Genomic DNA, 16,258 nt, shown 5'->3' with positions numbered 1-16,258 from the left:
GATGCCACATCCACCAAATCTCTTAACTCTATCATGTCAAATCTTCTGGGTACTGCAAAAAGGACTCCCCTTCTTTCTGCCTACACTTTCTATGAACTCCCCAATGTCTTCTGCTCTTTCTTTTTAGACAAAGTCCAAAATATTCGTACCATCTTAGACCAAATGCCTTTCCAACCTGCTCATCCTGATCCTCAGTTCAACGGCACTCCTCTCCATGCCTTTAATCCATTGACTGAAACAGAAGTCCGTGAAATCCTGAAAGAAATGACAATAAAATCCTGTGAGCTCGATCCAAAACCAGCCTCTCTTTTCCCAGTGTGTCTCACAGCTTCTCTCCACAATCACTAATATTGTCAACTCATCCCTTCTCACTGGAAAGTTTCCATCCACTTTCAAAACTGCAATCGTCCAGCCTCATCTGAAGAATTCCAACCTTGACGCAAACATTTTGAAAAACTATCGACCAGTTTTTAATCTTCCATTCCTGTCCATACTCTTTGAAAAAGCTGTCCTGAAGCAACTCAACAACCACCTTTGTTTCAACAATCTCATCCACCCATTTCAGTCCGCCTATCGTGCTGACCACAGTACCGAAACCACTCTCCTCCACATAGGACATTTGGTATTGGCTGACGCTGATTTGTTTTGATCAGCAGGGAGTTGCATGTTACACACACACACACACACACACACACACACACACACACACACACACACACACACACACATATATATATATATATTTTTTTTTTTTTATTTATTTATTTATTTTAATGTAAACATGGGAAACGCTGTGTGTTTAACACAAAAGCGGGAAACGTGTAGGTTGGTTATGGCTTGTTGATCTGGTGTAATTTTGGTTGGGATTTATTTGGAATAATCACGATGTTCAGTTAGTTATTGTTTTTGAAGGACTCTCACACGCGCCTGGATGAAGGCACACAGACTGACGGACAGACAAGGACAGGTTTTCACCGTGGGACAGGTTTTCACCGTGGGAGGGACAAGAAAACTGGACACTACAGACACACGCAGTTCATCACATGAGCTAATAAAAACTGCTTGAATTAGTTCTTAAAACACAGTTTGTGACAAGGATGATCAGAAATGCTTTCTCCCAACAACCTTTTGTAATGATGTGGACTAAGTCAGTGGAACTTTGAAAACAAATTGCAAGAACAGGTGATTGCCTTAGCAGATGTGTTGCTGCGTATATGGATTTGTCCGCTTGAGCAACTGAACTGAACCAAACGGTGATCCTTTTGTGTTGCGGTGATTCTGCTGTGTCATGATGATCCTGTTGTATCATGACGATCCTGTTGTGTCATGACGATCCTGTTGTGCCATGGTCATCATGTGTGTGTTTGTAATCCTGTGTGTCCAGTGTAGTGGACAGTGGTGTAGTGATGTGTGTCCACTGTATGTTCACAGCCAGCTGGTGACCAGATTGTAACTGAGGGCAGGGTGGAAGCGTTCAACAGGCCAACACTCACCTCCCCGTGACTCCTTTTTTCTCCTTTCATTAACTGAATGATGTTTTTTAACTTGACGTTTGCATGGCAAAGCCACAGTGTGTCTTGTGATAACTGAGGGCTGTGCTATGTTCTGCTCGCGGTGTTACCATACGCAGTCTACAGTTCCGCTTGTTATTGATGCTTATTTATTTATTTGTGTACAATTTTCAGCTGTGTATTACAGATTGTTATTTTTGTCTGTGACGTAAAACACTTTTATAAAGAGATGATGGCGGAAATGGTGATGTGGAAATGTATGGCAGTTTGTATAATGTAGGCTTACTTTGCTGTGTTACAGAGTGCACGTTGAGTTTTTCACCAATGAGAAATCCTTCAAGGAACGACTGCAGCTCTACTTCATCAAGAATCAGCGATCCAGTGAGTCGTCCTGGTGACCGTCTGTTTATTTGGGGCAATGGGGAAATACACCCACCCTCTCTTTCCGTCTTTCTGCCTTTATGTATGTTTGTCTGTCGTTTGCAGACGTGGCTTTGTATCCGATACTGTCAGTCTGTGTCTGTTCGTCATACACTGTCATTACGTTTTTGTTTTGTTTTTTAATATTTTTTTTAAAGATATTTTTTCTATGGAGCAAAGATAAGTAACCGTAGTGTTGTGTTGTTGTTGGTGATGTTTTGAATAATCGATGTATGCAACTATTTGCATCTCACTATCGATCTGAAATGCCAAGTATCCTGTTAAAAATATAAAAAAAATATAAAAAAAAAACTTGCAAGATATATGTCCAGTATTCGGAAATAGTTATGATGCCAACATAGATTTCCGTGTTCCCGATTATAGCTTCTGTCTGAAGGTGCCATTAGTGTGGGGAATACTCAACCAAATCCGTCAGATGTCAAAATATGTATTTCATTGCTTTCTTTCTTTTTCCACACCTTACATATTCAACAGGCAGACAGTAGCTCATTTATAATTTGGGTGATACAATGTTAAAGCCCTCTCCAAACAGATTTTTATATAATATTTGGAACATACAAGGTATTTCCGTAACATTCTCAGACCGTTTTAGATAATACCACCCTGGATTTAAAAGGATAGTTTCAATAAATGATTCAATTCAGTACCGCTAATAATATGTAAACAACAAAGATATGTTACAAGAAGGTATGGAAGAAAATTAAGGATATGAAAAATGGGATATCTTTTCAGGAATATCCTATAAAAGTTAATGGGAAATGTTTCCCTACCTCTTTAGAAAAAGCAGAAACTTTTGCACATGTTTGCCAAAACATGCAACGATGATGGATTAACACCCAAACAGCTGGCTGTCAGAATTAATAGTGAATCAAATGAACAATATAAGGAACCAGCTTCTAATAATGACATATTTATAAATGCTCCACTTACTTCTAAAGAAGTTGAAGATGCAATTGCGTCATTTGGAAAAAAAAAAAAAGTAACTGTAGGTTATGATGGTATTTCGTACACCATGATCAGTCATCTTCCTAAAGAATGGTGCAAGCTTCTTCATACACTATATGCGAAATGTTGGGAAACAGGCAAAACACCTTGTATATGGAAAAAAGCTATCATTACTCCCATACTTAAATCAGCTAAACCACGGTCAGACACATCGAGTTATAGGCCCATATCCCTAACATCGCATGTCGGAAAAATCTAGGAGAAAATTATATTGATGAGGCTAACATATTATTGTGATAAAAATAGAATTATTTCGATTGCACATGCCGGATTCAGAAAGGGCAGATCTACTTTAGATCACCTAGTAAAACTAACAACAAACATAAAACAACAGTTTTCAAAGAGAAAGAGTGTTTTGGCCACGTTCTTTGATGTACAAAAAGCTTATGATCGCATTTGGCATGCCAGACTACTGTTTAAGCTACAGAACATTGGGTTAAGTGGCAATGTATACAGGTATATAAAATCTCTTTTGACAGAAAGAAGCATCATCACTAAAGTTGGGCAATCATTGTCGTCTTCAAGATCAATTAACATGGGTATTCTGCAAGGTTCTATAATTTCCCCACTTCTGTTCAACATAATGTTGTATGATTTGCCAAAATATTTGTCTAAAACTATAACTCTCGCCCAATATGCTGATGATATAGCAGTTTGGATGAACGTAACTTTGCGAAAGAAAACGGGCCTGCGTTATATCAATCACATTAACAATTTATATCATTCAGAACTTGATAAATTAAACATTTATATGAAAGATAATGGATTACAGTTTTCAACTGAAAAGACACACATGATACTTTTTAATAATGGTGCTGCTCCCCAAAAATTACCAATTTTTCATCTTGATGGAAGAGAACTCTTCTACAAGTCTGAGGTCAAATTCCTTGGTGTTTATTTTACTCCAAAGCTAAATTGGAAGAAACATCTAGAAAACATGAGATCAAAATCAATGAAAAGCTTAAATTTTCTTAAAATCGTCAGTAAACAGCCTTGGGGTCAAGATTCAAAAACACTTATTCATCTCGCTACTGCACTGGTAAGATCTAGATTGACGTATGGACAGGAGGTATTTTTCTCTGCTCCGAATGCTTTCCTAAAAAAAAAAATGCAAAGCCTAGATAGCCAAGCCATAAAGCTGGCCCTAGGTGTTCCGTTTCATACGAACACATTTTAGAGCTGCAGGAATACTACCTCTTAATGAATTAAGAAAGCTAGCATCGGCAAAATATGTAATTAGAGCAAATGCTACATAAAATTCTGTCAAAACTGAGATTAATATACGGTCTGACAAACATTTTTCGAAACGAGCGAAACAGAACAGAAATCTAGAAACTATTTCTACATACGTGTCAGATACTATAAATCAACCAAATGTTGATCCACAAAATGTTGCTCCGATTATGAGCACTTCACCAGTTCCATTATGGGAATTAACGGGAGCAGCTTTTGATATTCAATATTGTGTCATTAAGAAAGATGAAAATCCCAATATACTAGCTTCTCGAGTCAAATCACACTTGTCTGAAACATACCCCCACCACTTAAAAATATATACAGGCGGTTCTGTTCTAGAGAATCAGTTTGCTTGTTATGGATATGCAATTCCTGCTTTGAAAATTGAAAAGTCATATCATATTGGAAAGGGTTTCTCATTTTTTACAGCTGAATTAATTGCCGTCCTTATGGCATTAACATATCTAATTGATCTGCCCCTAAACTTGATTAATGTTTTATTTTGTGTCGATTCAAAATCTGTTCTGCAGTCTATCAAGTCAGGTTGTACGAACATTAATTATAACATCATTTTAAAAATAAGATTTTTGATTCATTGTATTCAAATGAGAGGAACTAATATTGAAATGTGCCGGATTCCCTCACACTGTGGGCCTTTCTCCAACGAACGTGCAGATCATCTTGCAAAGCTTGGAGCTAAAAACGCTTTAAATGCGATTGAACTTCCTCATTCGTTTATCATCATCTGAAATGTGTAATATTGTTGAAAGAAATATGCAAAATTCCTTTCTGTCTTTAGAAGTTAACACTTCTGCCTTATTAAATGCTAAAAGAACTGGCAGGGCTGTTAAGAGCATGGCATTTAGGTTATTACTAAATGCCCCATACACAAAATATTGTGAAAATATTGAATGCATGTGCAAGGGACGTTTAACGGTAGAGCACGTTTTAACCCGCTGTTTAGTAATGAAACCTTTTTTTGCCTCCAGAAATTGCGGAACACGTGTTACCAGTTTCAAATGTTAACATTTTTTGGAAAAAGTTATATATTTTAAACTGTTCTTTATTAAAGTTAGCTAGCTATGTGTTAAATAGTCCAGTTGGTTGTTTATTGTAGGTCCCCACACGAACCTCTTTTCAAATAATAATCTACAGAAGTAGTGCATACAATATTTGATTATTGATAAAAAAATTTTGTCCTAATCCCGCTTCCCCCGTCCCGCCTCTCACACACACCCTTCCAATATTATGTTTTTTTCTTTCTCCAATCACTGACACTCACCCTCTCCATTTTAGATTTTGTACTCTATCTTTTCCACATTCTGTTCTCTCTCTCTCTCTGTCTGTCTGTCTGTCTCTCTCTCTCTCTTCCTTTCTTAGTCCCCTCCTCCTTGACCCCCCCCCCCCCCGCCCCCCCGCCCCCTCCACCTCCGCCCCTCCCCTCCACCTCAACCGCCCCCCTTTTCATTCGAATATACAGAAATGTCGATTTCTAATTAATAATAACAGTTATCATTATGATAGAAATGATAATAATCCAAATGATGATAATAATATCATTTATTTTCAGTCTAATATCATCATCTTAGATGATCAGACTATAAATAAATAAACGAACGATTTTTTTTCCTTTGTCCCTACAACCGTTTAACAAACCGCACCAAAGATAGCGTGACAAACTTTCCTGTCGACGCCGTAATACAGAATACAGAATTCTTTATTATCTAAACAAGAGAAATTCATTTGTGGTGTTAAACATAAACAACACACGAAAATCACAGTCATTCAACATGTATACATAAAAGACATAAACATGTTTAGATTTCAACCTAGGGCAACCCACTGCGTTCAGTCAATAATCACAGTAGGCAACAACAGCAATGACAGAAACCTTTAAAAGATAGCTTGGAGAAAGTCATACATGCATCATCACAGCCATATATGTGCAATACAAAATTACAGTATAAGGATAGGCATAAAATAGCATACTGAAAATACAGATAAGACGATATAATAACAATAAGCAGTTCAACAATATTTTGATTACGTATGTCACATTCCATGTACATACACTCTAGTATTCATTTTTAGTCACTTATCTGATCATTTATCATGGCTGTTTAACAGCTGAAATGAGGTTGGAGCAAAGCTGCATTGGGTTATGTTTGTTTTAAATTTTGGAACACAGAAACGTTTGCCTGAAGGTAATATAGTTGATGGTAATTTGCCAGTGTGTGGCTGCTATCGCTTGAAATGCACGTGGCTTTCTGTCTCACTCAAGCTGTCCTGTCTCACACCAACGAACTTACTCCACACATTCACAGTCTTGTTCAGCATATTCTTATTCTCCACGGCGACACCATCATATCAGCATATAAAAGAGAATTAACGCATATTCAGTAAAACATCTGTAAAATCTTTGAAGTACTTTCGATTTAACTCTGATGTTTCTGAGTTTCTGCAGACAATAGATGCGAGACTGGCACTTTTTGTGAATGAAATTTGTTTTAGGAGTAAAATTCAGCCCTTGATCAGGAATATGTCCTAGGTATTTGCATCCAGATATAGGTCGTTTCATTCACGACTGTTGACAGACAGAAGATGTATGACTGGTTTCCAACACCAGTGGGTTACGTGTTTCTTTTCACCGACAACCCATACCCTCACTATACATTGTTTATTTCAGAATACTTGCTAAATTGTTCTTAAATTGGGGGAACTTTGTGTTCGCCATCACTTGTTTTCTTCCAAATATGTATTGTGCAAGAAGTGTTTGGTGTTGCAGGTCTACGGATCCGAATTTTCAACCTGGTGATCAAGCTCCTGACTTGTATTTTGTATATTGTCAGGGTCATCATGGACAATAACTGGTGAGTCTGTGTGTGTGTGTGTGTGTGTGTGTGTGTGTGTGTGTGTGTGTGTGTGTGTGTGCGAATGAGAATGAGAATCGTAATTATTTTTAAAATTTAGAAGACGCACATGCACAGTCACATATAACACACACAAATCCAAATTAATAGAATACAGAACAAGAGATGGGATTACTTCTCCATGCTAAAGCGTTTTTGGTAGTAGTCTTCAATTTTTTTTTTTTTTTTTTTTTTTTTTTTTTTTTACCAAACATCCCCACAAGTTTGTCTTCCAGTATCAGCTCACTGGGTTTAATAATATCCGGAAGGCATTTTTGAATTTTGTTTATGAATTCTTCTCTGATTTCTTTGTACAGTTATATTGCATTGGTATTTAATCACAACAGATTTCTCTCTGTGAAATTTGGGCTGCTGTTCCCAGGGAGAGCATGTCGCTACACTGAGAGCGCCACCCATTTTTTTTGTATTTTTTTCTGCATGCAGTTTTATTTGTTTTCCTAACGAAGTGGAGTTTGCTTCAGAATTTTGCCAGGGACAACTCTTTTGTTGCCGTCGATTCTTTTACGTGTTTTGCATGCTGCACACGAGTCCTCGGTTTATCGTATCATCCGAATGACTAGCGCCCAGTCACCACTCAAGGTCTAGTGGAGGAAGAAAACATACTGGCGATTGTGGGATTCGAACCAGTGCTCCTAGATGCTCTCGCTTCCTGTTGTTTGACATTGTAAACATAGTCTCATTTCTTTTGGGATGCTAAGATATGTACCCTTTTCTATTGCAAGATCATGACAGGATATTCTTTATTTGCACATTGATTGTTTTTGGTTATAATTAAGATATCCTTCATTGGTTACCCATCCAGTACATAATTCAGTACAAAATTGCAAAAATGGCTTATCGCCACTTTGAAGGATCTCTCCCTTCTTACTTATCTTCTGTCCTTTATACTTACACCCTTCCAGTTCTCTCGGGTCTGCTGCTGAAAAGCTCCTTCCAGTCCCCAGAGCCTCTTTAAAGACATTTGGCCAAAGGGCCTTTCAGTATCAAGCTCCTTCTGTCTGCATTTGTCTTCCTCTGAATCTCCGTCACTTACCAACGCTGTCCTCTTTCAAAACAAACTGGAAAACCCATCAATTCAAACAGGCCTTTGGGTGTGATGAAGCATAGCTATCTGCATTATTCCTCCTGCCCACTCCACTTTGCCCTCTACTGAAGTCATCATGTAGTGTGTGTGTTTGTGGATGTGTGTTTATGTGTGCTTCAGCATGATTGTGTGCGCGACCGTGTGTAGGTTATTTTTGTCTTGTGTGTGTGTGTGTGCGCGCGTTCATACCTGCAATTTGTAGTATTGTCCTGGTGAAAAGATACACATATATGTGTTGTTTTTTTCATGTGCAGAGGTATGTTATTATGCACTGTTGTATGTGATGTTTCATGTAAGGCGTTTAGGGGGAGTTTGCGCTACATGAACACCATCTATTTTTGTTGTTGTTGTTGTTGTTGTTGTTGTTGTTGTTGTTATTACTAGCATAAGTGATTATAGTTCGGTTTTGTATTCATGAGTAATTGTATTCAAGAATAGTAATTTTGATTTATTTTCAGATTGGTTTCTCTGTCAATATAAAACATATCCATATTCCAGTTTATTCATCCCAACGTGACTACGTATGTGAATACTGAATGCGAACTCTGTGTATGCGTGAATGTGTGTGAGTGTTAGTGTGTGTGTGTGTGTGTTTATTGTTGTTTATAGTCCAGCCGACCGCACGGTGCCATATCAGGACTTTCAAACCATACAAATGCTCAACCGCGACAACACAAATCTGTCACATCTGTTAAAAAAAGAATCACCAAGACAAACCCACAAAACACAGTTCATACACGTTATCTTTACTTTTTAGCTCCTTAGGGCAAATAAGACGAGGCCGAGCTGAAGACGTCCGCATTTCCGCTTAATCAAAGGAGACAACAGTGAGGGAAGAAAAAAAGGCAGAAATAAAGAGAGCAATAGAAAAAAGGAAATATCTAGCACAGAATTTCAAGAAGGCGGGGATGTTATTTTTGCTGAAAGACCTCCGGCATCCCACGAGCGAGTGTGTGTGTGTGTGTGTGTGTGTGTGTGACGAGCAAGATGAAGTCGTTCAGTAAAGTGCAACCTATTGATAAATTGGTATGCTGAAGTATCTGAAGAGACAGAAACCTCCATGCAGACAACACGTGTTTTTCAGCACAGATAGGCAGACAGCGCCACACAGTACTGTCACGTGCCTTGCTGTGACCTGTGTGTTGTCTCACCCACACATCAGTGCACCTTTGTCATACATAATTGATGTGTGTTCATTATCTTCGGAAAGTAATATCTATTTGTTACAGGAAGCCATGTTTGTACATTTATTCATCGCGTATGCCGACATGTCGTTCAAGTCTCAACCAGCCGTGTGATTAAATCCCGTTCTGTATGGTCACGCTGTGCACAGTGCGGTCCTGATTGTGACTCCGCTACCACCCTGGTTTAGAACCAAACTAACAAGGTCTCCCACACAGACTGAGAACAGAGGAAATTAATAAACAATGAGGCCAGGAGATCAAATGATTAACAAATAATAAAGAATGGTAACTCTCTCCTCACACAAGGTACATAACTTCAAGCCAATGCTGCTTACGCTACCAATTCAGCTAGCACACAGGTAAATAAAAGGTACATTGGAACAAACCCAGACACTTCCCCAAAAAAGGAAGCGCCGGGCTTGCTCTTATACCAATCATTTGAAATGTGCACACAGGAGCAATGACAGTGTGCCTGTTGTGACCGGGTTTGGTGATGAAGCATCACTGATGTGACGTCTCAACTTTCATCAGGCGTCATGTGGCCACAACTAAACATGACTTCAATGTAGATGTGTTCATCACTCTCCAGTACACACCTCACAACCCGGAATAGACAATGACGATACTGTAGATCAATAATTATTATGACCACAAACACAACACCATCCAACTGACAGACTCATATAATGACAAAAGCACACTCCGTAGTTAGTTTGTATACAAGTAGCACATATTTCATCCAGACATATCACATGATACACCTTCATCCCCATGATTACCACACAATACAAAAACAGCTTCATCCCGTGATCACCACACGATACAGACAACTTCATCTCCCATGATCACAACATGACACAGCTTCATCCCCATGATTACCACACTATACAGCTTCATCCACATGATTACCAAATGATACAGCTTCATCCCCATGATTACCACACAATACAGCTTCATCCCCATGATCACTACATGATACAAACATCTTCATCCCCATGATTACCACATGATACAGCTTCATCCCCATGATTACCACAAAATACAGCTTGATCCCCATGGTTTCCACATGATACAGCTTTATCCCCATGATTACCACATGATACAGCTTCATCCCCATGATTACCACATGATACAGCTTCATTCCCATAATTACCACACAATACAGCTTCATCCCCATGATCACCATATGATTCAGACAGCATCATCCCCAAAATCACCACATGGTACAGACAGCTTCATCCCCATGATTACCACATGATACAGCTCCATCCCCATGATTACCACACAATACAGCTTCATCCCCATGATTACCACATGATACAGCTTCATCCCCATGATAACCACATGACACAGCTTCATCCCTATGATTACCACATGATACAGCTTCATCCCCATGATCACCACACGATACAGACAGCTTCATCCCCATTATAACCACACAATACGCTTCATCACCATTATAACCACACAATACAGCATCATCCCTATGATTACCACATGATACAGCTTCATCCCCATGATTACCACACGATACAGACAGCTTCATCCCCATGATTACCAAACAATACAGCTTCATCCCCATGATTACCACACAATACAGCTTCATCCCCATGATTACCACATGACACAGCCTCATCCCTATGATTACCACATGATACAGCTTTATTCCCAAGATTACCACATGATTCATACAGCTTCATCCCCATGATTGCCAAACAGTACAGCTTCATCATGGTTACCCATGATACAGCTTCATCCCAATGATTACCACATCATACAGCTTCATCCCCACATTCACCACACAATACAGCTTCATCCCCATGATTACCGCACAATACAGACAGCTTCATTCCCATGATTACCACACAATACAGCTTCATCCCCATGATTACCCCATGGTACAGCTTCATCCCTATGATTACCACATGATACAGCTTCATCCCCATGAATACCAAACAATACAGCTTCATCCCCATGATAACCACACCATACAGCTTCATCTCCATGATAATCACATGATACAGCATCATTTCCATGATTACCACATGATTCAGAAAGCTTCATCCCTATCGTTTCCACAAAATACAGCTTCATCCCCATGATTACTGAACGGTACAGAGTTTCATCCCCATGATTACCACACAATACAGCTTCATCCCCATGATTACTACACGATACAGCTTCATCCCCATTATTACCACACAATACAGTTTCATCCCCATGATTACAACATGATACAGACAGCTTCATCCCCATGATCACCACACAATACAGCTTCATCCCCATGATTACAACATGATACAGCTTCATCCCCATGATCACCACACTATACAGCTTCATCCCCTTCATTAGCACATAATACAGCTTCATCCCCATATATACCACATAATACAGTTTCATCCCTATGATTACCACACGATACAGACAGCTTCATCCCCATAAATACAACATGATATAGCTTCATCCCCAATATCACCAAACAATCCAGCTTCATCCCCATGATTACCACACGACACAGCATCATCCCCATGATTACCACACGATACAGAAAGCTTCATCCCAATGATTACCACACGATGCAGCTTTAGCCCCATGATTACCACATGATACAGCATCATCCCCATGATTACCACATGATACATCTTCATCTCCATGATTACCACACAATACAGCTTCATCGACATGATTACCACATGATACAACTTCATTCCCATGATTACCACACAATACAGCTTCATCCCCATGATTACCACATGATACACCTTCATCCCCATGATTACCACATGACACAGACAGCTTCATCTCTATGATTACCACATGATACAGCTTCATTCCTATGATTACCATTTGAATGAGACAGCTTCCTCTCCGTGATAACCACATGATACTGCTTCATCCGCATCATTACCACATGATACAGCTTCAGACCCATGATCACCACACAGTACAGCTTCATCCGCATGATCACCACATTCTACAGCTTTATTCCCATGAATGCCACACAATACAGCTTCATCCCCATGATCACCACACGATACAGCGTCATCCCCATGACTACCACATGATACAGCTTCATCTCCATGATTACCACATGATACAGCTTCATCCCCATGATCACCACACAATACAGCTTCATTCCCATGATTACCACATGATACAGCTTCATCCCCATGATTACCACATGATACAGCTTCATCCCCATGGTTACCACATGATACAGCTTCATAACCTTCATTACCAGATGATTCAGACAGCTTCATCCCCATGATTACCACACGATACAGCTTCATTCCCATGATTACCACATGATACAGCTTCAGCCCATGATCACCACGAAATATAGCTTCATCCCCGTGAATACCACATAGTGCAGCTTCATTCATGATCGGCTCACAATACAGCTTCAGCCCCATGATTACCACATGATACAGTTTCATCCCGTTGATCACCACGAAATACATCTTCATCTCCATGATTACCAGATGATAGCGTTTCATTCCCATGATTGCCACACAATACAGCTTCACTCCCATGATTGCCAAGCAATACAGCTTCATTCTCATGATCACCACATGATACAGCTTCATCCCCATGATCACCACACGATACAGCTTCATCCCCATGATTAGCACATGATACAGGCAGCTTCATCTCCATGATTACCACATGATACAGCTTCATCCCCATGATCACCACATGATACAGCTTCATCTCCATGATTACCACATGACGCAGCTTCATCCCCATGATTAGCACATGATACAGCTTCATCCCCATGATCACCACACGATACAGCTTCATCCCCATGATCACCACGAAATATAGCTTCATCCCCGTGATAACCACATGATAGCACTTCATCCCCATGATCACCACACAATACAGCTTCATCCCCATGATTACCACATGATACAGCTTCATTCCCATGATTACCACATGATATAGCTTCATCCCCATGATCACCACACAATACAGCTTCTCCCCCATGATCACCACATGATACAGCTTCATTCCCATGATCACCACACAATACAGCTTCATCCCCATGATCACCATACAATACAGCTTCATTCCCATGATTACCACATGATAGCGTTTCATTCCCATGATTGCCACACAATACAGCTTCATTCTCATGATCACGATATGATACAGCTTCAGCCCCATCATTACCACACAATACAGCTTCATCCCCATGATCACCACACGGTACAGCTTCATCCCCATGATCACCACACAATACAGCTTCATCCCCATGATCACCACACAATACAGCTTCATCTCCATGATCACCACACAATACAGCTTCATCCCCATGATTACCGCATGATATAGCTTCATCCCCAATAATCACCACACAATATAGCTTTATCCCCATGATAACCACATGATAGCACTTCATCCCCATGATCACCACACAATACAGCTTCATCCCCATGATTACCACATGATACAGCTTCATTCCCATGATTACCACATGATACAGCTTCATCCCCATGATCACCACACAATACAGCTTCATCCCCATGATTACCACATGATACAGCTTCATTCCCATGATTACCACATGATATAGCTTCATCCCCATGATCACCACACAATACAGCTTCACCCCCATGATCACCACATGATACAGCTTCATTCCCATGATCACCACACAATACAGCTTCATCCCAATGATCACCACACAATACAGCTTCATTCTCATGATCACCACATGATAGCGTTTCATTCCCATGATTGCCACACAATACAGCTTCATTCTCATGATCACGATATGATACAGCTTCAGCCCCATCATTACCACACAATACAGCTTCATCCCCATGATCACCACACGATACAGCTTCATCTCCATGATTACCACATGATACAGCTTCATTCCCATGATTACTACATGATATAGCTTCATCCCCATGATCACCACACGATACAGCTTCATCCCCATGATCACCACATGATACAGCTTCATTCCCATGATTACTACATGATATAGCTTCATCCCCATGATCACCACACAATACAGCTTCATCCCCATGATCACCACACAATACAGCTTCATCTCCATGATCACCACACAATACAGCTTCATCCCCATGATCACCACACAATACAGCTTCATCCCCATGATCACCACACAATACAGCTTCATCTCCATGATCACCACACAATACAGCTTCATCCCCATGATCACCACACAATACAGCTTCATCCCCATGATTACCACACAATACAGCTTCATTCCCATGATTACCGCATGATACAGCTTCATCCCCAATAATCACCACACAATATAGCTTTTTCCCCATGATAACCACATGATAGCACTTCATCCCCATGATTACCACATGATACAGCTTTGTTCCCATGATTACTACATGATATAGCTTCATCCCCATGATCACCACACAATACAGCTTCATCCCCATGATCACCACATGATACAGCTTCATTCCCTTGATTACTACATGATATAGCTTCATCCCCATGATCACCACACAATACAGCTTCATCCCCATGATCACCACACAATACAGCTTCATCCCCATGATTACCACATGATACAGCTTCATCCCATGATTACCACATGATACACCTTCATCCCCATGCTTTCCACACGATACAGCTTCATCCCCATGATTGCCGCATGATACAGCTTCATCCCCATGATCGCGACACAATACAGCTTCATCCCCATGATTTCCACATGATACAGCTTCATCCCAATTATTACTACTTGAGACAGCTTCATCCCCACGATTTCCACATGATACAACTTCATCCCCATGATTACCACATGATACAGCTATATTACCTAGATTACCACATGATTCAGACAGCTTCATCCCCATGGTTACCACATGATACAGCTTCATCCCCATGATCACCACAGATTACAGCTTCATCTCCATGATTACCACATGATACAGTTACATCCCTATGATCAGCACAGAATACAGCTTCATCCCCATGATTACCAGATGATGCAGCTTCATTCCCATGATTACCACATGATACAGCTTCCTCCCCATGATTGCCACATGATACAGCTTCATCCCCATGATTACCACATGATACAGCTTCATCCCCATGATTACCACATGATACAGCTTCCTCCCCATGATTGCCACATGATACAGCTTCATCCCCATGATCACCACACAACACAGATTCATCCCTATGATTACCACATGATACAGCTTCATCCGCATGATCACCACATGATACAGCTTCATCCCCCTGATTACCAGACAATACAGATTCATCCCCATGATTTCCACACGATACAGACAGCTTCATCCCCTTGATTACCACATGATACAGCTTCATTGCCTTGATTACCGGATGATTCAGACAGCTTCATCCTCATGATTACCAGATGATACAGCTTCATCCTCATGATTACCACAGGATACAGCTTCATCCCCATGATTACCACAGGATACAGTTTCATCCCTATGATTGCCACATGATGATACAGCTTCATCCGCATGATTACCACACGATAGATCTTCATCCCCATCATTACCACATGATACAGCTTCATCCCCATCGTTACCACATGATACAGCTTCATTCCCTTTATTACCACACGGTACAGCTTCATCCCCATAATTACCACACGATACAGCTTCATCCCCATGATTACCACATGATACTGCTTCACCTCCGTGATTACCACACTATTCAGACATCTTCATTGTTAAGATTCACAGGATCCAACTGTTTGAGTTTCTTTCTGAAGGACAACTCAAAACATCTGCGAACAAAACACCGCAATAGCAGCCGCCGCAGCAGCACCAGTGTTCTGGCGAGTATCTGAGTTGTTTATGTACATTGCCTGCAGACACGGGCTTCTCTGTTTGC

The 16,258-nt window shown here is 40.3% G+C and overlaps 1 protein-coding gene across 1 annotated transcript in view; it reads left to right on the top strand.

Moving 5' to 3' along the window:
* Nucleotides 1-16,258, top strand: part of LOC143276251 (potassium channel subfamily T member 2-like) — a 288,909-nt gene that overhangs the window by 140,718 nt on the left and 131,933 nt on the right. Inside the window, exons 2-3 of the mRNA XM_076580729.1 lie at nucleotides 1,813-1,892; nucleotides 6,979-7,063. Coding sequence (XP_076436844.1) covers nucleotides 1,813-1,892; nucleotides 6,979-7,063 — 165 coding nt within the window. The remainder of the gene's footprint in view (nucleotides 1-1,812; nucleotides 1,893-6,978; nucleotides 7,064-16,258) is intronic.

The sequence above is a fragment of the Babylonia areolata genome, chromosome 31, assembly GCF_041734735.1.
Source record: "Babylonia areolata isolate BAREFJ2019XMU chromosome 31, ASM4173473v1, whole genome shotgun sequence".
In the NCBI taxonomy this organism is placed as follows: domain Eukaryota; kingdom Metazoa; phylum Mollusca; class Gastropoda; order Neogastropoda; family Buccinidae; genus Babylonia; species Babylonia areolata.
Note: the sequence above shows the minus strand (reverse complement) of the source record. Positions and strands in the feature narration are given on the sequence as shown.